The sequence below is a fragment of the Zeugodacus cucurbitae genome, chromosome 6 (assembly GCF_028554725.1).
Source record: "Zeugodacus cucurbitae isolate PBARC_wt_2022May chromosome 6, idZeuCucr1.2, whole genome shotgun sequence".
Taxonomy (NCBI): domain Eukaryota; kingdom Metazoa; phylum Arthropoda; class Insecta; order Diptera; family Tephritidae; genus Zeugodacus; species Zeugodacus cucurbitae.
This window is the reverse complement of record NC_071671.1, coordinates 12,544,882-12,568,332: the sequence shown is the minus strand read 5'-3', so window position 1 is coordinate 12,568,332 and position 23,451 is coordinate 12,544,882. Positions and strand designations below refer to the sequence as shown.

The 23,451-nt window shown below is 35.1% G+C and overlaps 3 protein-coding genes across 5 annotated transcripts; 1 reads left to right on the top strand and 2 right to left on the bottom strand.

Annotated features, from left to right (window-relative positions):
• Window positions 1–375: 375 nt before the first annotated feature.
• On the bottom strand, window positions 376–9,764 carry LOC105218466 (mitochondrial proton/calcium exchanger protein). 2 transcript variants are annotated; one of them, XM_011194068.3, is made up of 5 exons: window positions 9,628–9,764; window positions 3,455–5,373; window positions 3,249–3,353; window positions 2,899–3,177; window positions 376–2,171 (listed from the first exon to the last, which is right to left on the bottom strand). In XM_011194068.3, exons 1-5 carry the CDS (start codon window positions 9,710–9,712, stop codon window positions 2,010–2,012), a joined length of 2,550 nt encoding a protein of 849 aa, XP_011192370.1. In that variant the 5' UTR covers window positions 9,713–9,764; the 3' UTR covers window positions 376–2,009. The 2 variants fall into 2 exon arrangements, with proteins under 2 accessions (XP_011192370.1, XP_054090875.1); XM_054234900.1 differs by lacking the exon at window positions 9,628–9,764 and adding an exon at window positions 5,631–5,658.
• An 18-nt stretch (window positions 9,765–9,782) lies between these two features.
• LOC105218468 (SR-related and CTD-associated factor 4) lies at window positions 9,783–23,357 on the bottom strand. 2 transcript variants are annotated; one of them, XM_011194074.3, is made up of 10 exons: window positions 23,042–23,357; window positions 21,715–22,281; window positions 21,018–21,515; window positions 20,427–20,588; window positions 20,240–20,326; window positions 18,292–18,601; window positions 14,839–16,203; window positions 14,524–14,772; window positions 12,522–14,450; window positions 9,783–9,838 (listed from the first exon to the last, which is right to left on the bottom strand). In XM_011194074.3, exons 1-9 carry the CDS (start codon window positions 23,069–23,071, stop codon window positions 13,534–13,536), a joined length of 4,185 nt encoding a protein of 1,394 aa, XP_011192376.1. In that variant the 5' UTR covers window positions 23,072–23,357; the 3' UTR covers window positions 9,783–9,838; window positions 12,522–13,533. The 2 variants fall into 2 exon arrangements, with proteins under 2 accessions (XP_011192376.1, XP_011192374.1); XM_011194072.3 differs by lacking the exon at window positions 21,018–21,515 and having other exon boundaries at window positions 23,042–23,354.
• LOC105218467 (U6 snRNA-associated Sm-like protein LSm1) lies at window positions 11,366–12,137 on the top strand. The gene is made up of 3 exons (XM_011194071.3): window positions 11,366–11,574; window positions 11,653–11,837; window positions 11,897–12,137. Exons 1-3 carry the CDS (start codon window positions 11,520–11,522, stop codon window positions 12,068–12,070), a joined length of 414 nt encoding a protein of 137 aa, XP_011192373.1. The 5' UTR covers window positions 11,366–11,519; the 3' UTR covers window positions 12,071–12,137.
• Window positions 23,358–23,451: the final 94 nt, after the last annotated feature.

The window sequence follows — 23,451 nt, the reverse complement described above, 5'->3', positions numbered from 1 at the left end:
CTGAACAAATTTTACCAAAATATTTGATCCTGACTTTCGAAACATAAAAATACTCGTTTTCCATGCATGCCCGCTGTTATGACCAAAATACTTTGCCCCCTGTTTACCACAAAAACCATATCTGAACCGAATCCATTAAAAAAATATTTGTTTATTCCAGTCTTATTATTCAACAAAAAAAAAGGATTTTTTCGTGTTTTTAGATATCGACTTTATTGTACTCATTTATATTATTTGAATTTCATAATATACAAGTTTGTAATTTACAAATAATTTATATTAAAGCATAAATTCATGTGCATCGAAGTATCGCGGTTATAAATATATACACACAGATCTTGGTACGATTAGTGGCGGTAGCACACAACTAATGTAATTGCATATAAGGATGTATATTCATATTTTTGTTGACGAATATATTAAAATTTTAAGAGCTTTTATTGTATTTACTCGAAACCGTGGACATAACTTTCGCAAAGCTAAACGTAATTCAATAACGAATAATCGACAGTAATTTTATGGGAATCAACAAAAAATCATTTAAAAAAAATTTGCTTTGTGTATTAAAATTTAAACTATTTTTTGCGCACAATCGCGTTTTATACAACTTCATATAGAGAGTGCGTGGCGAAAAGTAAAATAGCACACATCAATATCCATAATATTTTTTCGTAATAAAAACAAAAAATATTTTATAATAAAATTAAATTGCTTTAAAGTAGAATGTTACACATTGTTCATTGTAAATAAAATTGAACATATTTAGTAACTATATACATACATTTTATACGCTTTAGCACTAATCCACCAATGAACCATTTATATTTAGATCACTTGTATTTTTTCACTTAAACTCTTTGCTTTTAAATATTAATTTACAATATCTAGCAGTTAAGTACTTACTCCAATTGCTAATTAGTTTATGGAGCAGTTTATATTTGCTGTAGTTGTTTGCTTTGATTCCACTGATTTTCTTGCTATATATTAACCAACTTTCATATTTATGTTTACATCTAGTATCAAAAATTTTACAATATCTTTATGTAATTTAATTTAACATTGCAAATAAAAATTAAACAAATTTATATAGTTTTTATTTGTTTATGTAATTTTACAGCCTCACAATTTGTGGCGAAGTTTTGTAGGCCGACCGACAATGGCAACAGCGAGAAAGATGTTAAAATTTCTAAATACTTTATGCGAATTTGCGGAATTTTGCTTTGTTGTTGTCAAATAAGTTAGATTAGATTGTATGTCATATAAGTGTCTCAATTGCAGGCGGCGAACTGTCAAAATTTATTTTGGCGTTAGAAGAAAGATATGCACAAAACTAGTTTCATAAATTTATTAGTATTCTTCTACTGCAAATACATTACGTTACAGCTTACAAAACAATTTGAATTCTTGGAATTAATAAAATTAGAATTTTGCTTTTGATAAATAATAGGTAATCATTTTGCATTGAAAACTATTTAAAAGCATTTGAGACGCAATAAAGCAACAATAACAATAATAATAAGAGCTAATAATATAATTGCAATATAATATACTCCCATTGTCATTATTATGTTGACTTTCTCCACTTTCATTAATAAAGAATTGCGCAACAAATGCTTTTGAATTGTTTCCACCTCAACAGTTTTATCAAGTTCTGTTATAATTTACGCCTGCACAATTTTCTGTTGTCATTCCACATGTTTAGCTCGACAGCATATAATTTTTACACCGCAACAACGTTCTGAATTTCACATTTTCTCGCTTTTCAATAACTAACTTTACACCTTTCCAGTTTTATTTTCCACAACTAGTCAGCCAACAATCATCTAGTTCACATTTTTCATTATCACACAGCACACACGCACACTTGTATCCACATTCTCGACTTCCCTAAAAACAAGCAAGTCGCCAAAATTTGTTTTCTTTTTTATGTTTTCCCACTTATTATTTTACTTGCTCCGACGACTGTTATCAGGGAATTATTTTTTGGGTTTATCACCATCCTCTTCAAATCATAGCATTTTATCTTTTGGATTCACTTGGGTCGCTGTTGTTGGCGGTGGTGGTGCGGGTAGCGGCTGTTGTGGTATTTGCGCGGATATATCGTTTTTTGGGAGTATCTTCTCCTTTTGCTTTTCAGCGGCTTCCAATAGTGGATTCTTTTCGTTGCTAACCTGAAAACAATCAAAGATGAATATCATTCTATATTGTGTAGCAATTTAACTATTTATATATTTTTCCGATTGGAGATGGCTAAAATATGTAAAATTTTCCCTCTCTTGCAAATTTTCAATATAGCTTCCGGAAAGAGTAAAAATACGATACGGAAAGCGTTCGTGGCCTAAACGAACCCATCTGCGACAGGAGAACCCTAATAGCGTTAAGCATGACAATACTTGACTTTCTTCCAGTGTATAATATTTTGGCAGTAAAATTACAGCCTATTGCAAACGAAGAGCTCGAATTGTCTTGGGAAACCAGAGGAGCCCTTTAGATTAAATTTCTAGAAATCGTAACTTCACCCTAACTCAATAAGCAAAAAATCACCGCGTAATACTCAGCAGCTATTTGCATGCATGTGGAAAGCTGCCGATTTGACAAATCTTGGCCGGATAAAAATCCAGTTCCTTTCCGGTTACGTAGAACGTATCGTGGAAACCCCTTTCCCATGTTGTTGTTGTTAAAACGGTTACCCAAACCTGCCTAAACCGGCAAGCACAAATTAATAGTCATCGAAGTCATCTAACGGGACCCCATTTCCAATGGAAACTGTGCGTTTCCTGAGTCTACCGTTACAAGAGTTCGATGTGAATTAGATGACCTTTCTTCCAGAAACCGATTTCTTTTTAATCTCCCGGTTCACGGTATTTTACAAATATTTTAACCCTTCCTATTCCTTACCTCCGTTTTTAAAACCTTCGTTTTACCATCTGCACTCAAGTCCTTGGCATTATCCTTCAGTTCTGGTGCTGTATCCTTCAGTACATCAGACACCTTCTGTTCTTCCACCTGCTTCTGTTGATCTTTAATTTGTTTTTCCGCCAATTTAATGCTCTTCGCAATGGCCTTCTCTAAACGTTCCTCCGCCTCTATGATGTTCTCTTTGTCGAGCAATGTAACCAATTCTTCGATTTGTTTGTCCGACAAGTTAACATTCTCGCGACTGATCGCTTCAACGACCTATGTAGGGAACACAAATTTATAATAATGAATATGAGTTTATATATTAAACAGTGACAATAATTACGCACATTCAGCACTTCATCCACGGTGATGAAGCCGTCTTTGTCGGCATCGATTTTGCTCAGCACTTTTTCGATTTGTTTCAAACGCGTCTCATCGGAAGTCTTTTGCAACTGTGTTTATGAAATAAAAGGAGGAAGGAAGAGAATAAAGTTTATAAAAATAAAACTTGTCCAAGACATTGATATAGAATGGTTAGTGTTTATCTACTTACCTTCTTTATCGTATTCATAAGTTCTTCGATGTGCACAGTATCATCATCCTGCGTGAGTTCTTGACTTTGTAATGGTCCCGCCAAAACTTCTTCCGAGCTTGGTTTAAGTTTCTTTTGTTTACCCTCGCGCTTCTTCTCCAAATCCACCAACACCTTATCCAAGTGTCCTATCATGCTATTCACCTTCCTGAAGAGCAATTTAGCAGCGCGACTCTCGTGCACTGGTTCCTTCACCACATTACGCACTTCGCGCAGTTCTTCCACATCTTCTTTGTAATCTTCAAGTTCTTCTTTGAGATCTTTCAGTGTCTCCTTCTCAACCATCATCTTCTTATCATTGGACAGCGATTTCAGCGCGTCGGACAGCAGCTCCACATCTTTCGGGGATATGTTATTGCTTGCTTCAGCTTGCTTGCGTTCCTCGGTAATAGATGCAATGTTAGAATGTAAATAGGGTACTTTGCTGAGCAGTTCTTCGCTTGCCTTTGCTTTCTCCTCTTCCAATTTGGCCTTTTCAGCTTCGCGCTCTTCCTCACGTTCCTCTTTAATTTTACGTTCTTCTTCTTTGAGCACTTCAATCTTCGTTTTGTTATCGATTTTGCCTTCGCTTTCGCCAATCTTTTCCTTGGTCTTTGTGGCAACTGCCTCAGGTAGTACACGCATTGTCTCGACCAGTTTGTGTGTCGTTGCAGTTTCGTCGGCAATCAAGAGCGCACGTGACAATAAGAGTAGCGTCGGTGGTACTTTCTCATTTAGCGACAGATCAATCCATTCCTGCAGTTGTGAACGCAATTTTTCCGATGTCAGCCCATAGGCGCGCATACCGCGTGCCTTACACGCCTGCTGCAATTCGAATAGATCCAATGCCTCGACACCTTCGCGCGCTATAACGCGATCATCGGCGGCCAGCGAACGCAATTTAAGGCGCAATTGAAAACGTAATAAGTTGGTGGTGCCCATAGTGTTAAGCTCGAGTACGCGACACAAAGCGGCCAATTGCTCGCGCGACAATGAGTCCAATGTGACTTCATCCTCGAAGCGTTTAGCGAACTTAATGATCTCCTCCATTGGTACATGTTCTTTAGGATCCTTTATTTTCTCAAAGAATTCAGCAAATTGTTTGGCATCTTCACTTCTGTGATCCTTATGCTGCACAGCCATTTCGTCCAGTGTCTTTTGTAAGAATTTCGCCATCTCGAGACGTACTTGCAGCGATTGTTTCAGTTTGTCCTCGCGATCCTTAGCTGTCTGGAAGGTGGACGGCAACATGCCCGGAAAGAAACGTATAAAGAACGGCAAGAGCAATTCCATGAACGGCACGATTAGGAACACCGAAAAGGGTATCAGTCGGAACAGATCAGAGGTGGTACGCAAAAGTAGTTTATTCTCACGACGTGTTAGCGTCTTTCCATTGAGTATACGCCACAGCAGTTTACGCGAAATATTTATATCGATAACTAGCAACCGGAATCCATGATAATAATGCACCAATTCCTCCCAGATACGTGTGCCCAGCGGCTTTTTGGCGACAACAGCTTTTGGTGGCTCTGCGGCGACAGCTTTTCCAGGCTCCGCCGGTTCGCTGACCGCTTTAGTGACTGCCGGTGCGCTTGCTTCCTTTATGATCTCTTCGACCTTTTCCTTTTGTTTTTCCTTCATCGTTTTGACGGTCACTTCAACTTTTGAAGAAGCATTTTCACCTAAACGACGTGACAAATGGAATTTTCTTGTTGTGTAATATAAGCTACTGTTCTCGGTGTGATAACTGGATTCACTGATGTCATTCCAACGGGAAAGCAACATTGACTGCATGCCAACTTGTGCACCGGTACTGCTGCCTCCCATCCATGAACTGGAATTTATCAAGCTGCCATTGAGCCGTCGTAACACATAGCGGGGTAAGTATTGTGGTGTGGAGTCTGCAAAAGAAAAGTTTTACAATCATCTTTTAATCTTTAAAAAGGGTATAGAAATATATATATATATATATATATGAAGGTTTTTAAGGAAGATCAGATTCTATGGTAAGAGAGATATCTAAAGGTTAGATGAGAGTTTTTCCGAATCTTCTCAGCATAAAACATTTTGTAAAATGTTCATTGATGTTATAACAAGAAAACGACACCACCAGTATTCTAGGTTATATGGAAATTTATAGGCCCGAGTGTGAACTAACTGAATTTTAACATTTTCATTCGAAAATTCCCTTTAACAAAAGATATTAGCAAAAAACATCTAAATTTTCTGCAGAATTTCTCACTGTCTGTTTATACTTTTGTTCATAAACTCAATAAATGTTTGCACCATAATTGGCCGAGAGTGCTTTAAAAACGAAATAAGTGTGTGTATTTTAATAAAGACCATAATCTAAATTAACATAAATTTAAGATTATAAATTTTGTATGCCAACGATAATTCTTCATAACTAGTATTAGTATTATAAAAATGATAAATACAATACCAACAATATAATACAACAACAATAATTCCACTAATCATAACTATAATAAAGTGAAAATACAAGCTGATAACAAATGGAAATGGTTAGGAAATGCTATGTGGCTTAATTAACCATTTACCCATGCGACCTCTAATTTTTACAAAACATACAAATGTCTAATACTTTTGCCATATATAATAATTCAATGAATTATCAGCAATTAACACCTACTGTTTTTCTATTTATTTCTGTTATTTTTTTTTACATGTTATCTTTATTATGACAATGTTAAGTAAACACGAGCTAAAGGGAACACATACATACGTCAATTCCATATGCATAGAGATATACATACGTGTAAATAAATGCAGTAAGAGCGTAAAAATAAGTCTGGAACTCGAATCACCATAATCCACAAGAACACTTCGAGTTAGAGAGATTCCGAGATATGAAAGTTAATCTATATGAAATTTGACTTCTATTGCTGATTCAAGTGTTCGAGTTATGGAAGTTCAACTGTTGTTTATTATTTCAGCTTCAATGCAGTCAGTCAGACACTTAAAAAAAGTTCCTACTGTGGCTTAAAGTGGGTTTTAAACGTTTCATCTAACATTTTTCTAATTTATCTTAACTCAAATTAAGTTAAATTTTTCTGTCAAATGCATATTGACAGCACGAATGCACTGCGCAAATGACATAAAGTATTTCCATATCAAAACAAATGCAGGAAAACTTTTAACAGTTGACTGAAAGTAACGCATGAGCGAATACTAAGTATTTCAAATTGAATTAGACTGGGAATCGTGTTGAAATATACATATGTATATATATGTAGTTCGTATGAATGTGAGTTGCACTAGTTCATTAAATTACACGGGTGTACTTAGATAGACACATACATATAGTATATACAAATTGTATAACAATCAGAAAATACAAACTGATATCTGTTTCTTAACCGGTGGAAATCAGATCTGCAAAGCACTCAAAATTTATAAGTGTACAATTATTTATAGATATTGCTAGATTACATTAAGTATTAATTGAGGTGTTCTTTACGACTTTTGACCTATTGTGACTTCCCTTGAAATATATAACGACTCTATTAGTCCCAGCACTCTGACGAATTCCAGTTAAGTGCTGGGTAAGAGAGTTCGATTGGATGTAACGAAGTTCTATTCACACTAACAACAGATGTGGAGGAATATCCGCTTGCATGTCACAGAAGCGACAGTTTTCGGAAGAGACTATGTCCAAGTAATGCTAAGAAGCATACAAAATACAAAGTACGAGTAAAGTATAGCAGTATAAAATAATATAACTGTCCATGCAACGTGTTGCAATATGTTTTTGTTTTTTTTTTAATTTTTTTTTATAAAAGCGCCACATACATATGTGTGCATCATCGCCTGAATGTTATACTATTATTGGCGTCAGTCAGTCTACGATTACTGGCCGCTGAACCACACTAATAAATAGGTAGCGCTAATGCCCAGCCCTCTTCTCTACCGTTTTAGCACCGCAACACATTTGCGACGCAATTCTCACGCGAATGTCAATGGACGCAGCGGGTTGAACAGCTGTTGTGTGGTCAATAAAATTGACTTTTTTCATGTTTTAATACTGTAGTATATTATTATATTATATACGCATATACATACATGTGTATTTAAATGGATTTATTTTAAGAAATCACACGAAATGCAAACGTGCACAAAATGTCATGACAGTAATTTCATTTCACTAATTCTTTATATTTTTTATGCGACAAATTTTAAGTAATTAATTTGAAAAATTTAAAAAATTTATAAATTGTATACAGCAAAGCGAAGACTTTGTATAATTACTCATTATGAATTATATTTTGTCAGTACAAAAGGCAATTTCCTCGTTCAGCACTCATTATTTATGCCGCTTTTGTTTAAAATTTAGTAAAAATTTGAGATATAGCTGATTTTTTGTATATACAATGAAAAAGAGACAGAAGCGTTAACCCCTTACTAAGATTTTATTTTAAATTATAAGAAAAAAATCGTCGAAATGCATTACGAAAATATTTGGAAGAAATTTATTTTAAAATCGAAAAGCAGTATATTGTTATTATATTATCATTAAATCAGAAGAGTTTAATTTTTTGGAAATCGCGATTTTACTTTCTAAAAGCAGAAAAGCCGAAAATTTTACATAATCTATTGATTGCAACAGGGAATCGAACTCTAATATGCACTGTATTTAGTCGTTCATGTTCTGATAATGTAATTATTTATATGAACAATTAAATAAAGTTGTGACAAATATATAAGACACTTGTTTGATTGAATTTGTGTGATAGAATAATATAGATGTGAAAGAATATATAGCTTTCTTACAAGATGTAATAAACAAAAAAGCGATGATGTCACGTTTAAGATACATAGTAGATGTAGAAAAAAGGAACTGAATGGAAACAGCTCTACATATTTGCTGCTTAATCTCCCAATTTAAATATTAGTATGCATATTTTGTTTAGTTCATCAGGGTATTTTATTTATTTATGTATATTTATGGATTATTATTTAAGCGTAGGTTTACGCTAGGCCTCTAATGTTCATACATATGTACATATATAAGCAAAATATGTGCCACTTTAACACATCAAATAAATAGAAGATTTGCACTTGTTCATTCCCGCTTTCCCTCCACTACTTGACATTTTCTTGGCAACAAGTCAACTTAAATACAAATAAGCGTTCTTGAACCGATTGAAGGTGAGAATTTCTATTACACGAATTACAAAGAAAAAATTAAAAGTAAAAGTATTTAAATACACATATAAGCAGATGTTGATGAATTGCTTACCAAAGAGAGACGGATTACGAGTGTTCGTAAATAGTTAACCACAAAACACCAAGAAGTAAAAATAAAATTAATTTACACAAATATTGTTTATGCTAATTTATAATTTAAGTTATGAGAACGCTATAACAAGAGTATAAAAGAAGTTAGCATATTATAGAGGAAGGTACATATTCAAGTCACGTAACATCCGCTAGAAATTAGTCGCTATCGCATTAGCGACAAATCTTGCTAGCCGGCGAAATTTTACCTAATACAAGCAAAATGATGGAAAGCAGAGTAGGAAAAGAAACAAAACACATTAAATATAGCTTTATGTATGTATGTATCTTTACCTGCTGTATATGAATATGCATAACAACAATAGAATAAATAATAATAAAAATATCAACTTCATTTACGATCAGCAAAAAATCTGCTTAAGATAAGAAGTTAGAAGCTTTCGAAATGCAATGTTTATATGTATGTTTGCTTTGAAACTAAAAAAAAAAATATCTTTCTTTATATACGTAAATTAAAAAAAATATATAATATTTTCCTCCTACTAATAATTACACAATTCATATGTATTTTGAAATTTATGTCATCACACTATTCGCCATACGAAAATTTGTTTTTATTTTATTTTTTTCGGACTTTGTACACAGCATGACAATCAGCTGATGCTCTAATCGTGCGCTGCGCAATGCGTCGACGCAAACGTATGTAATGACGCGAAGCAGCATGGAATGAGGTAGATGGAAAGAAAAATAGAAGCTCAAACAAAAACGAATATCCAATGTAAAAAACAGAGAATGGAAAGTTTTTGTGAAAAATTAAATGAAGCACAAGCAAATCGACTGTTTGTGCTTATGTTATTGTTGTTGTTTGTTACTAGTAGTTGTATGTTGTTACTCACACTTTCTGTTTCCATCTTTGCTGAATGTCATCCAGGTTTGCCCGCTACGCAGGATTTTCGGCTGATGACGTACGAATGTGTTCATTGTTGTTATTGTCGTTGTCCTTATTGTTTGCCCTTTTATCCACACGTTTCTGTTTACAATTTCTTATATACTGTCGATTTTTCTTTTTTGCCAGCTTTGTGTTTGTTATTGTAGCCTGTTATGTTCCTGAATAATTGATATTATAATTATTGTAGTTACTAATGCTGTGGTGCTTTCGAAATAGTCGTTTTGTAAAAATCGATTCACGTATTTTTCTTTTGTTATTTTTTTTTTATTATAAACACAATTTTCACAACTGAAAAATAAAAAACTTCAAAATTAGCACAAATAATTTCTAATAACTTAAAGCGCAAGATTCTTTTGATTTCTTTCTGCAATTGGTTGGTTCCAATTTTTTGAAATTTACTCTATATTTACAGATTGCGCATTTTTATTTGCTTTCCATTGCGCTTTACTATTTTCCGTTGGCAAATACAAATTGTTTCAAAAACCTAAAGCAAAATTTTGAAGTTTTCTTCTTGTTCTCTTGAGTTAATTCAAATTCATTTGTCTTTTGCTTTTTACTATTTTTTTTTTTTGTTATTTATTGTATTTGTAGCGATTTATGTCTGCTTTGGTTATGCTTCATCAGCACCGAATTCTCGCTGACGCTAGATTGGCTAAATTATCAGCGCTGAGGTGGGGTAACGTGGTCGATTGACAGTGGCCGCATTACACAACTACAGCGAAATTTTCATTTGATTAACCAGACCTGCCTACCAGCTGGGCCCTTAGCACACAACAACAAAAATGTTAGCAAATCATATAACTTGCAAGATTCCTGCTTTCATTAACAAAAACCAGAAATATGAAGTCCGAGTAGTAAATATCCACTATTTAGAATTAAATTTCAATAACACCTATAGATTTTATATTACTTTCTTATTTCTTACACAAATATTGTCCTTGATTTCACGACCGCGTTTTGATTGCTTTATTTTTCGTTTTAATTCACAGTATTTCCGTCACGTATCTTACCAATAATTATTTTATTTATTTTACAAACCGAACATTGGTACGTTTTCTGATTTTTATGTGAATTTTAATTCGATTCTCATTGAACTGATTCGATTCTAAACTGATGATAAAATCAGAAAATTACGCGCAGCGAACTTACAATTGCTTTTGATTGCTTTCTTTTGACAATCGTCTGCCTTACACCTCCATTCTTTGCTACAAATGAAGCTTGCCAGACCGACATATTTCGTCAAAATATTTTGTTTCTGTGTCTTCCAACAATTTGATACGTATTCAAGTATTTGTATTAATAAATTGAATTGTTTTTTTATAAAATCAATTAACATTCTTCTCTAATGAACGGCTAATATTTTGAAGTGTTACGATATACATAGATTTTTATTTAATGTGTATATATTTGTACTTCACTTGCATTACTCTGATATATTGAAGTGTTTAAGTGATATTAAAATGGCGTGTGAATTACGATCAGATTGACTGTCTTGGTATTATTTTTACAATATTACCCCAAATTAAATAATACAGTACATTAAACCATTAATAGAGGTAAATATATTAGCTTGTGAGAGTTCAAATTTCATTTAACGTAACATAACAAATATGTTTACGCTACATAAGGCCTTTATCATAGCACATATTGTAAAATGTTGCTTACCAACACTGCACTCAAATAATAACAACAAAATGACATTAAAAAGGCATTTAACTGTCATCAACATTCTCCCATTCTGTAAACATTTTATTTTTTAACTTGTATTTTAAATGTGTCTATGTCATTAAGATAGGTATTAAAAATATTTAAAGACTAAGATAAGAGATATATAAACAAATGGATGATCTAAACCCACTTGCCGGTACAGCACATCTACTCGAAGAAGTGGACAGTAAGTTCAGCTGATGCTGACCAAATTAAAGTTTACTGATTTAAAATACCAACTAAAAGACCTATTTCCATTGTATAGAAAAGCTGATGGTGTTGCTGCGTGATGGACGCACACTCATTGGCTACCTGCGTTCAGTGGATCAATTTGCGAATTTAGTGCTGCACCGTACCATCGAACGTATACATGTTGGCAATGAGTACGGCGATATACCGCGCGGTGTTTTCATCATACGTGGTGAAAATGTTGTTTTGCTGGGCGAAATTGTAAGTGAAAAGTTAGAAAAAATGTCTTTAAACAAATGCTAATACTATACAAAATGTAGGATCGTGAAAAGGAAGCTAAATTGCCACTGAAAGAGATATCAGTAGATGAAATACTAGATGCGCAACGAAGAGAGCAAGAACAAAGACAAGAGAAACATCGACTTATATCGAAAGCGCTGAAGGAACGTGGTTTAGCGGTTAATACAGATATAATCAATGAAGATTTTTGTTAAGTTGTTCACTTGACAATCTAATTAATTAAATTGTCGATAAAAATGTTTTCAAATATTTTTTTTTTAAATACAATCACATTTGTTTTGATTTTTAACGCAAGCTGCAATATACAATACTGAAATGTGTATCAAACTATATACTATATTTGAGTCTAAAGCATAAATCTATACAATAATCCTATCGTGTTGATTTACAATATTTTTCGTTCTTTTCCTGAGAGACCGTTCCGCTCTTTAATATACCTAGAGGTATACTATGAGTCCACCGAAAGTTTCCGTTATAGTTGAGCTGTATACATAATGGCATGGTTTTGAGGTAATTTTGGTATTTATACTTAAAAAAATATAATTTTTTATAACAAACAGCGGCTTGTGAGTATGTTCGTATTATTTAAATTCATATTTTTCTAATAAAAAATATTAGAATCAGAGCTTGTAAATAATTGCTTACCATATTTTTTCTCAACAGCGAATGATACAGAAGACGAACATTTCAATTTGCATATTTATTTCTTCAAATGATATTCGTATTACATATACATATACGATATTTTGTAGTAATCTAAATGGATTATATACTAAATCTTAATTTGATTCATATACTTGTATGTGACTTTTAAATGACGTTTCGAAACTTAAATTTCTTATGAATTTCAATAACAAATCACCGTAAACGCGTTAGTGATTTGTTTGATTGTTGGCTCAACTTTGGGGACAACCATTTTGAAACATGATACGTTCAACGAGTTAATCCCTTGATATAATTTATTTTGTTTGTTGTTGTTTTCGGCACAAAAAGTCTGTGTACTCAATGTATTACGCAATCTTGTTGACATAGTTACTTTCTAAGCCAAGCTTTCGAAGCATTGAAAACGTTCTCTGTTTAACACAATTAACAGCATAGTCGGCTTGTGGACGCTTCCACAGTTTAAATAGAAATCATTAATGTATTAACTTGGCTATTATAGTACGTATGGAATTTAAAGTTTGTCTTCTTAGTTGAATTTGTGATAAATGTGCTTCTCGCTGCTTGCAGAATACTATCAGTAAAGTAAAACAGTAAAATATTTAACACATATCAGCTGTTGCTTGTTTGCCTCTATCGCATTGTATTCGCTTTCTTGTATGCAATTTGCGTTAATATGCGCATTTCTTACAACTCAATTAATTCCCTAGCGTGTGTCCTTGTCAAACATTAAATGTAATAATGTCAATCTCTTTTTGCTTTATGTACTTATTGAAGTGGCAACTTCAAAGTAGTGGAAAGTATAATATTAATAATGTTACACTCATATTTTACAAATTAAGCAAAATCTTCTTTTTGTCTATTCTTAGGTAACTTTCTATAGTTTTATGTTTAATAAAATAAAAATAATAAATTGCTTTGCTAATATTTAATATGCGTGTAAGTTGAGTTGGTTCGCTCGCTATTCACTCAAATTAAATCTTCTTCGAAATTCTGTTCATTCACTTGGCTTTTCCGCTTCTGTTGCGGCTGGTGGCGGTACATCAACGGCGGCTGTTGTTTCTTGCGCTGCAGCTGCAGTAGTTTCCGTTACGGTTTCAACTGCTGGCGCAGGTGGCTCTGGTTTTGCCGGTTCTGGCGTTTCTTTTACTGGTTGTATTTGTGGTTTCTCACTTGGCTCATTTTGTTCCGTTTGCTTCTCTGGCTGTACTGGTAACTTTTCTTCTTTCGCTTCCGGCACTACTGGCTCATCAGCCGTTTTTGTTGTGACGGGTTCGCTTTTTTGCGCATCTTCGGCATGCTTCTTGGCTGTGGTCTCTACATTTTCCTCTTTGTTTTTCGCTGTTCTACTGCTGTCGGCATCTTGCTTTGCTGCTGTAGGATTTTCCGACGCTGACGTTGTTTTAGCCGGCGCATTCGAGGTGCCATCTGGTTTATATTCCTCCAACTCAAGATCCCAATCGTCTTCAGTATCTTCAGGTTTAGCGCTTGATTTTGAGTTTGGCGCATTCGAACCTTCGCGTGTTGTATCGCGTGAGCTACGTCGGTTGCCACTACGTTCACGTTCACCACTGCGTTCATTGTCACGATGATCGCTACGTTCGGCACGGTCTCGACTGCTGCCGGGGCCGCCTCTTCGGTTGCCACCAGGTCCGCCGCGTCCATGCCAATCTTCGGCTGCATCTCGATCACGGAAACGATTGCTACTACCGCCAGCTGACCCACTACTAGCACCAGCACCACCACGCCGCTTAAACGCATTGCCATCCTCGCCCTCTTCGTCGCTCCAGTTACCGGGCGCACCATGGCCGCCAATGCCACCGCGACCACCACCACCACCACGGCCTCCACGACCGCCTCTGCCACCACGACCAGGCATGTCACGATCAAATGGATTGCGTGGATTATAGAAACCTGAAAGTATTTTAAATAAATATAACAAGTGCCATTGAACCGATGAAATTTTGTTATTATATATATTACAAACCTTGTCTTCCCGGGCCTTGCCCTTGTCCAGGACCACCACCCGGCCCTCCGTGACCGCCACGCATAAACATTGGTCCCCCACCGGGTCCGCCCATTCGTTGATTGAACGCGTTCGGTGGTGGTATACGCATTTGCATGAGACTTGTTGGCTGATTGAAGCGATTCTGCATGTTGGGGTAGAAATCGCCATTATGATTGCCGCCACCACGTGGTCCACCGGCACCGCGTGGCCCTCCACGACCATCAAAGTCTAGAAAAAGATTTGTTGGAAATAAATTAATGATTTTATATGTTTAAAGCTTTTCTATGACATTACCATTCATAAAATCAGGTGGCATATTCATTGGTCCACCACCGCGGCCGCCTCTACCACCCTCATTAAAGTTAGGCGGTCCACCAGCCATGCCTGCTTCGTTGAAACTAGGTGGTCCACCAGTCATACCACCCTCGTTGAAGTTCGGTGGGCCTCCCATAACACCATCGCTGAAATTGGGTGGTCCACCCATACCGCCAGCCTCATTGAAATTCGACTGTCCACCGTTTTCCCGCCATCTTTTTGCGGCTTCTATTAATTCGACTTCGTCGTTGGCGCCACTACGTCCACCCCAACGACTGTTACCGCCAGGTCCGCCGCGCTCACGACTTCGATCACGACTGAAAATGTCACCTGGGGTATTTTCCGCACCACCTGGTCCGCCAAACATTGGTGGTGGCTGGTTGAAATTCATCGACGGTGTATTAACTGCTGCTGGTATACTGGCAGAACTCGGGCCATCTTCCTCGTCCATTTCAATATCCATTTGATCGTCGCTGGACGATAAGTTGCCAACGGTTGGCGGCGGTACACCGGACGACATTGCCGCTGGAGGTGGATACTGGCCAGGTGGTGGCATACCCATTGGTGGTCCCATACCAGGTGGCGGTCCGCCACCGCCAGCCACCTGTCCAGGTATAGGGGGAAAAGCTGGCGGCATTATGCCAGTTTGCATCATCATCGGGTGTGGCGGGGGCATACCGGGCACCATATTCGGTGGCATTGGGATGCCAGATAATGGCATCGGTCCCATAGGACCGAGCATGCGTGGCGGCCCACCCATTGGAGGAGCCATTGGAAATTGAACTGCTACCATAGGCATTTTTGGTGGTGGACCGCCAGTAGGTGGTGGCCCGGGTGGTGGTTGTGTAGTATCGATGCCGAACAATAAGCCAGCATTTCCCTGACCTGGAGGCACGCCGGGTGGCATATTGGCGGCATTGTCAGAGGTTTTTTCTTTCAGACTCTTCATATGATTAATTTTATCCTTCACCCAGCCGGGCATAGAATCCTCATCGAACATGCCACCCTCCTCCAATGCATCGAAATCCGTATCGCTGTCCAATTTGGACCAAGGGATGTAGGTTACACCCAATTCAAGGTCCCAAAAGTCCTTCCATTCTTTGCTTTTAACACCTTTGCCCGCAGCCCATGAGATAGTGATAGCACGGCCTTGTAACTTGTGATTCTTCAGATTTTGCATAGCCTTGTGTGCATCCTGGCGCCTATGCATCACTATAAATGCACAACCGCGTGGTACAATCAAATCAATGCTCACGATATCGCCATAGGCGCCGAAAGTGTCGGATAATTCCTCTTGATACACCAATTTTGAGAGATGCCCCACCCAAAGTGTGGTACTGCAAACTATAATGAATGGAAAAAAGGAAGTTAGTAGGGAAGTAACTAACATTTTCTCTTAATAAGTTGCGTTTAAATATAAAAATTAACTGACGAACTAGTTGCGGCTGACGTGCGTTTGTATTTCTGGAGAGTTTCAAGGTTATTTTATTGTTGAATTACTTCGAGGAAAATTTTTATTTGGAAAAGAAGAAGCTTTAATATATTTCTCCGAATTTCAAATTAAAATTATTTAAATTGCCTAACTAAAAAGGTTTAAACGGTCTATTTCGTTGTTTTTTATGTTTTGATTAGCTTGTTTCTTATTAAACTTTTTTTGGACAGCTGTGGATATATACCGGCATTTCTTAGAAATGGATTAGAACTAAAGTCGAAACAAAAATTATAAATCGCAGTCGTTTTCAGGTTCTCTAAAGCCTTCCCACGACAGTAGGGTCTACGTAACCGGAATTTTATCTGGCCTAGGGCTGTCAGCAGAATTTTATCTGGCCTCGGCAGCATTTTTTCGAAATTATTTGGGTAATATTTTCCGTCGCTACAATAACTACAGCTTGTTTAAATCTTATCAATTTCGTCAAAGAACTGACTTGTTACAGTTAATAGGTTGTTACTGGGCGAAAATTTGGTAACGATTTATAGGCGTTAATTTTACTTGCAAGCAAATTGGATGCTCTACAAATTACAAAAAAAATTACGTTATTAAGATTTTTGCATTCCAAATCATATTTGGTTTATATTATTAATGGTTCTTGAATAGTCCAATTGTCTAAAAATAACTAATCCTACAAAAATCTCTCAATATTTAGTCTAACCGGGCCCTAAAATCGTAACATTTTAGGCCAAGCAGTTATTTCTTATCATTACTTATTTAAACATTTTCTTTAACGTAAATATTCCGTCACATTCATTACGTAATCTACTATTCGTACTATTAGAATTATTATTTTTACTGTATCTTATCTGACGTGATAAATATGATCAGCAATTAAGTATAAATATAAAATGCTATAAATCTCTCACTGCAAGTATGCCATAATTAACACAGTTATCGATTAATCTAGTAATCGACTCATCACTATTAAGTTATTTCTGTATTATAAATATTAATTATGTTTCTATAAACATAGTTTCGCAGTTTGTTTAGAAAAGTTTTTAGATATAACACCATTCTACTTTTCTTTTAATTATTGCGTTAATTTTTGATTTTTAAAACGTCGATTTGTGAAATTTGCTCAAAACACACACAAAACACTTATGTAGGTTAGGAAGCCAATAGTATAACACTTTTTATATTTAGTTAGTTTTTTTTTGTTTTTTAACACACAAAACACACGTCAGCCAACAACTTAGATGCCAAAGAGAGCTGAAAGTAGAGAAACGATAACATTAGTAACTGTTTAGTAAATAAGCACAACTTGATGGCCCAGAGAATATAAAGACTTTAAACTGCAGGTTGTTTAAAATAGCTCTGTTTGGAGAAACTGTGCCTCTAGACCGTATAGATCTGAAAAATCTTGTTCAGTTCGTTTATATTGGCTTTTCAGAATGGTTTTATAGCCTTAAAACTGAATCCAAGTTAAGCAAAAAAAGAAAATTTAGCCAAATTTTTTTAAGAATTCACAATCATTCTCCATTTTCGAGTTGAAAGAAGATTTTATATGCACAGAAATGAATCAAATTGCAGTTTCAACATATTTTTGGCATGTTCAGAGAACGAAAATAAATTTTGTCGATTTCAAAACGGAATGTTCAAAGCACGAAAACAATTTTTGTCGATTTTAAAACGCATCTTAAACCCAAAGCATATGAGCGAAGGAGTGGATCGTGAATTTGATCGTTGAATATGTGAACATATTCGAAATTCGAATTTTCAAAATCTTGAAAAAAGCAAATTCAATCTTATCGTGTCGATTGAATTTCATGAAACGAACAGTGCTTTTAGACCCGATTGCTTTATGTGACTACAACAAAATAGCCGCAACAATAACACAAAAACGCTGAAACTCAAAAGTTTGATACTGAAAGAAAAGAAGCGTTAAATGTAAATCACATATTAATATTTTTAGTTATTAAAAAAAAATATTTCAAATTTACCACTTAAATGCTCCTTCCTGATATCCGGCAGACCTTTTCTGCGACGCTCACGCTCGTGTTCACGTTCCTTCTCCTTATCCCTTACGCTGCGTTCGCTGCGATCACGATCACGATCGCGCGATGTGCGACGCCTGTATGAACCGCGTGGTGAACGACTGCGTGAACGAGAACGTGAACGCCGACGACGTCCACGATCGCGCGAACGAGAGCGACTACGGCTGCGGCTGCTGCGACGACGAGAGGACTTGTAGCGATCACGATCGTGTGTTGGCGATGGGCTGCGTGAATCGTTTCCATCCAGATTGATAACCTATGATGTGGAAGTAGGAGCGCAAAGTCAAGATATATATTTTCGCAAAAAAAAAAAAAAGAAACTAAAAGAAAACTAAAATGATGATATAAAAGAGTTGAGGACAGTGGGTGGGAAAGTGTGTGGAATTAAAAGCTGGGGTAGAGGTTATGTGGAATGATTGTTAGGTCCAAATGCGTTACTTGGATTATGTATTATGTTATTTTTGTAGGGATGGGATGTGTTTTTTTTTATGTGTGCATTAAATGATGTGTTTGGTTAAGTTGTGGTTGATGACATGTACTCGTTTACGCAGTTGAAATAAATAGTTTATATAAGTAAACTGTTACTTCAATAAGCAAGCGCCCCCTCCAGTTTGGCTGTAGGGCGTGGCATAGAGTCGTGTTGACGTGTGTTTTTATTTATGCGCGTACTTTTTACACGCATACGCTTCATTATTTTTACGTTTTTATTTTGAGCAAATTTCACATTTTTCTTTTATTTTCAAACGCTTAAATATTTCATTTATATTTCGTTTGATCTATTAAATTATTGATTCTATAACTTTTCTAAATTTAAAGTTTAACAAAAAATTGTGTAGAGTTAACTTACCAGCAATCGCTACGCAAACGTTGTTATACGTCTCACACCAAGTCCGGCAGAATTTCATCAGTTATAAATCTTACCTTTTCAACGCTTATGCGCATGCACATAAGCCGTTGGATGAAAATTCCGACGCCAAACGGAGTCAACAAAGTCAATTCAATTCGAATTTGTATTTTATATGCATATAAAAAGTAGTTGTATTTTCTCATTTTTTTTTTGGAGTTTTAATTAAAAATTGCTGAATATTACTGCTTTTTGGTTTGCCAATTATACAAAATGTACGAGCTTTTCATGCTAAATGCTTCTGCTTCTTCTTTGAATGAAAATATTATATCTTTAAGGCCCGCGTATGGTTGGTGTGTGTTTGCGTTAAGCCACAAAAAAGGTAAGTTTTCCAATTCAATTAGTGGTTAAAATCAGTGTGTCATACATGGTTACACCATTCAACATACATTAATATAATATGACTTTTGTAGAGGTAGTGTTGCGCGTACTGCTCACTTTTGATTTGTTTAAAATTTAATATTTTCTTATGGGAAAATTAAAAATTCAGCTTATTTGGCCGTATAGCGTTAATTCAATTTTGAATAAAAAAAATGTTTGTTTTAAATTCGCATATTTTTGCTTGGGTATAACAACATCAGGTATTGGTGCTGATCAATCGCTCACTGATCTCGTTGAGTTTAATTATTAATTTTAAGTTTAATTTAAACAACCGCACGTCAGCACAAGTAAAACGTAGTGTCTTATGCAATTTAAGGTTATGTAACAAATTATTTGATTTCTAATTAAATAACAACAATTTTCAGTTGAAATTTTTTATATAAATTTCAATTTTTAGTTGAAAATAGTTTTTTTTTTTTTACAAAAATTTCAATTTTCAGTTCAAAATACATAATTTTTTTTTTAAATTGCAACTTTTCCAAAAACATTAATAATATTTGCATAAAAAACTACGTTTAATTGTGTCAAATGAGAGTTATTGCAAAGTTGAAAATTAAAACATCTAAAACATTACAATAACCTAAAATTATTTATATAAAAGGTATATACCTCAATTTTTTGCTCCACCGATACGAATTCCACTTCCTTGTTGAACTCACTTGAATCAGCGGATACGCCATGCCCACCAACTTGCGTCTAAATTGTTAATAATAATTAAAAAAAAAAAAAAAACAAAAAAAAGCAGTTTAAAAATGTTTAAAAACAATAACACAAGCGTAATTATTATTTCAAGTACCTTTAAGACATTTTGTAAATGTTTCTCAAACTCCTTTTCTTGCATGCGCATTTCGTTCATTTTGTATTGTTCCTCTTGCTGTTTCATTTTTTGAAAATTTTGCAACGTTTGTAGTTGCAGCAAGACATTTGGATCATTAAGCAGTTGTTGTAAGTTATTATTCTAAAAAAATATATAATAAATTAGTAACAAACTTTCCAAATAAGAAAATAACAATAAAAAATATAAATGCAAAATACTCTAAAACTACGAAAGCAGTATCAAATCAAATATGTAAAAGTGGTTCCATAAATTGTTTTTACTATCGGAACAAAATCAATTGTAAATTTGGCATAATAAAGTAAAATACTTCGACACTAAAATTAGAATAAAAAAAAAACGATAACTAAAGTGTTTAGTTCAAATTATCAAATAAACATGTTTCGCATAAAAAATTTATAATTTAAATTAAAAAGTGTGTAAAAATATTTTTTCGCGAACACAAAATTTATGTCACTCAAACTAAAAACAAAAAAACAAATTTTGTTGGTAAAATTTTCGGTAATTTAGGATTGACAATTTAGCTCTAGTTGTAGGCATATGCAAATTTACATCGATCAGTTTGGATGCATGCTGCGGCGAGTTGTTATCTAGACCGTCGTCGTCGTCCAGTATAACATCATGCGTGCTTTTTGAATATTTCAAATAGGATTCAGTATGTTGCGATTTGTTGCCACTATTGGATATGCCACTGCTACCAGCACCAACATTTCCAACGTTACTTGCATTGCGTCCACTGCCGCCACCAGCGCCGCTATCGATTAGGCGCGCATATTCATGTGCATCACGCTCGGAGCGCGAATCACGCATATCGCGAGCATCGCGTATTTCACGCAATTCCCGTGGCTCACGCAGTTCTCTTGACTCACGTAATTCTCGAGGCTCGCGTATTTCACGTATATCACGCGATTCACGCATTTCGCGCGTAGATTTTGTGGCACTAGTTGTTGTTGCTGATGCACTATGACGTTTGAGATATTGTTGCATATGTTCCAGCTGTCGCAATGTACTATTGTCAAGCATACTCTGCGCTTTTTCATGACTCATTGACTATTTGGTTAATTGTTGATTTAATGTTTTTGTTTGTTATATTGTGGTTAATTTGATTGATATGTTTAGGCAGTTCGTTAGTATGCATATTTATTTTGAAGAAAGATAAAATCACATTTTAACAAAGTTGTGAATTTGTTCTTCAATTAACATAATTCAGGCTTGTATGCCTTTACAATGATAAAAACCCTTAACTTACCGATAAATCAGGCATGCCACCATGCTTATCATCATTGGATCCAGTCGCATTCATACTAATATCCATAGAGGTAGACGATATATTTAGTCCATTTGCACCACCCGATGCAAGATCATTTATATTACTTCCGCCCATTCCAGCGCCACCAGTACCACCACTTGGTGGTAATTGGTAAATTGGATGACTTGGATCGGCTAAATCAAAAATTGGCTGTATAACTTCTGGTGCAAATACATTGTTCTTTTGCCATAAATTAAGCACGCGTATAATGCGACTTTTATCATCCGGTGCACAACGAAAAAGATTCGCAAATGTTTCCTTTACGTTGCGCGCGAAACGCGGTGCGAATACATCCTTTTCGGGACCAAATTGATGTCGAGACTGGCGCACAATCGAATCTATGACATAAAGGCCGGGAACTTTGTATTCAGGTTTACATTTGAGTATGAATTTTTCGACACTCTGTACGACGTGCTTGTAGAATTTGATGGCGCGCATCGCTGATTTAGTGATGGCGGCCATTTTGGCCTTTGAAATAGGCGGTTTCTGATCATAGAGGCTGGAAAGCTGTAATTATGAAAAAAATTAAAATTTATAAGTTATATATCAAACTCTTATAATCTTATAATTAAAAGCATTTACAAATTTAAAATATTTCTGTAATAATGAAGTTAATGAGTGCTATGAAGTTGGGTTTTACATTATATATGTTTTTTTAAATCTTTGGCGGTACATACTATATTTAATTGATAACAATTAATTTTACATCGCTATCAAATTTAACATAAATATTTTTGATCGTGAACAAAGTAGAAAAGAATAATACATATATTTTATAACAATTCAAAATCAGATTGAATGAAATAAAAACAAATAATTCATCATACAAAATTTACTTAGAATATCGAATATATGTCCACTGACCAATATCGTATCGTATTCGTGATATATTATTTTAAATAACATAATTCACATTGGTTTTTTTATGTAAGGTCTAATGTCAAAAAGGCGGCATATACAATAACTGACCAACAATAACTCTTAGTAGATTTCGACATACTTGCTAGTTGCACTTGAAAACGGTCAAATAGAGCACCACAATTCACTACAGAACGTTAGTACAAAGAATGGGCAATAAAAAAATGTGAGTACTGCCTATATTCACGTTGGTTTTACTACCGGGTTGTTGCAAAACTAGGGACACCGATTCGTAAACTCCTCATAATTTTTTTTAGTTCTTATATTCCGAAAACACTATTTGTGCACATTTAAATATTTGGCAACGGTTTACGATGCCTTTTTTTTTATATTTTCCTGTGCTACTTACCTCATTATTAAAGGCGACGACGTTTTCCATTTTGCACGAGCACAGTACACCGATGAGCCACTGCCAATTTTTTTCTTAGTTACTCCCTTGACGAATTGCACTCACTTCATAGCACTCGTTGCACTAATAAACTAAACAACTTAATGTCTAGCACACGTTTTTCACTTAGTTTCCTTTAAATATTCACTAAATTTGTGAAATATTTTCACAAAAATTGATGTAAATCTTTTTGTGCGGCTAAAAATTCGGCTAAAATTTACACACACACAATTTCAGGGAAACTGAAAAGTAAAATGGCGATTCTTTAATTTTCTTTCGACAACCGTTTTGACATTTGCTATACTTGATTTGGCTGCAGGTGGCACGCTTGAACAATTGTTGTAGGGTTGCATTTTCATAAAATTATGATG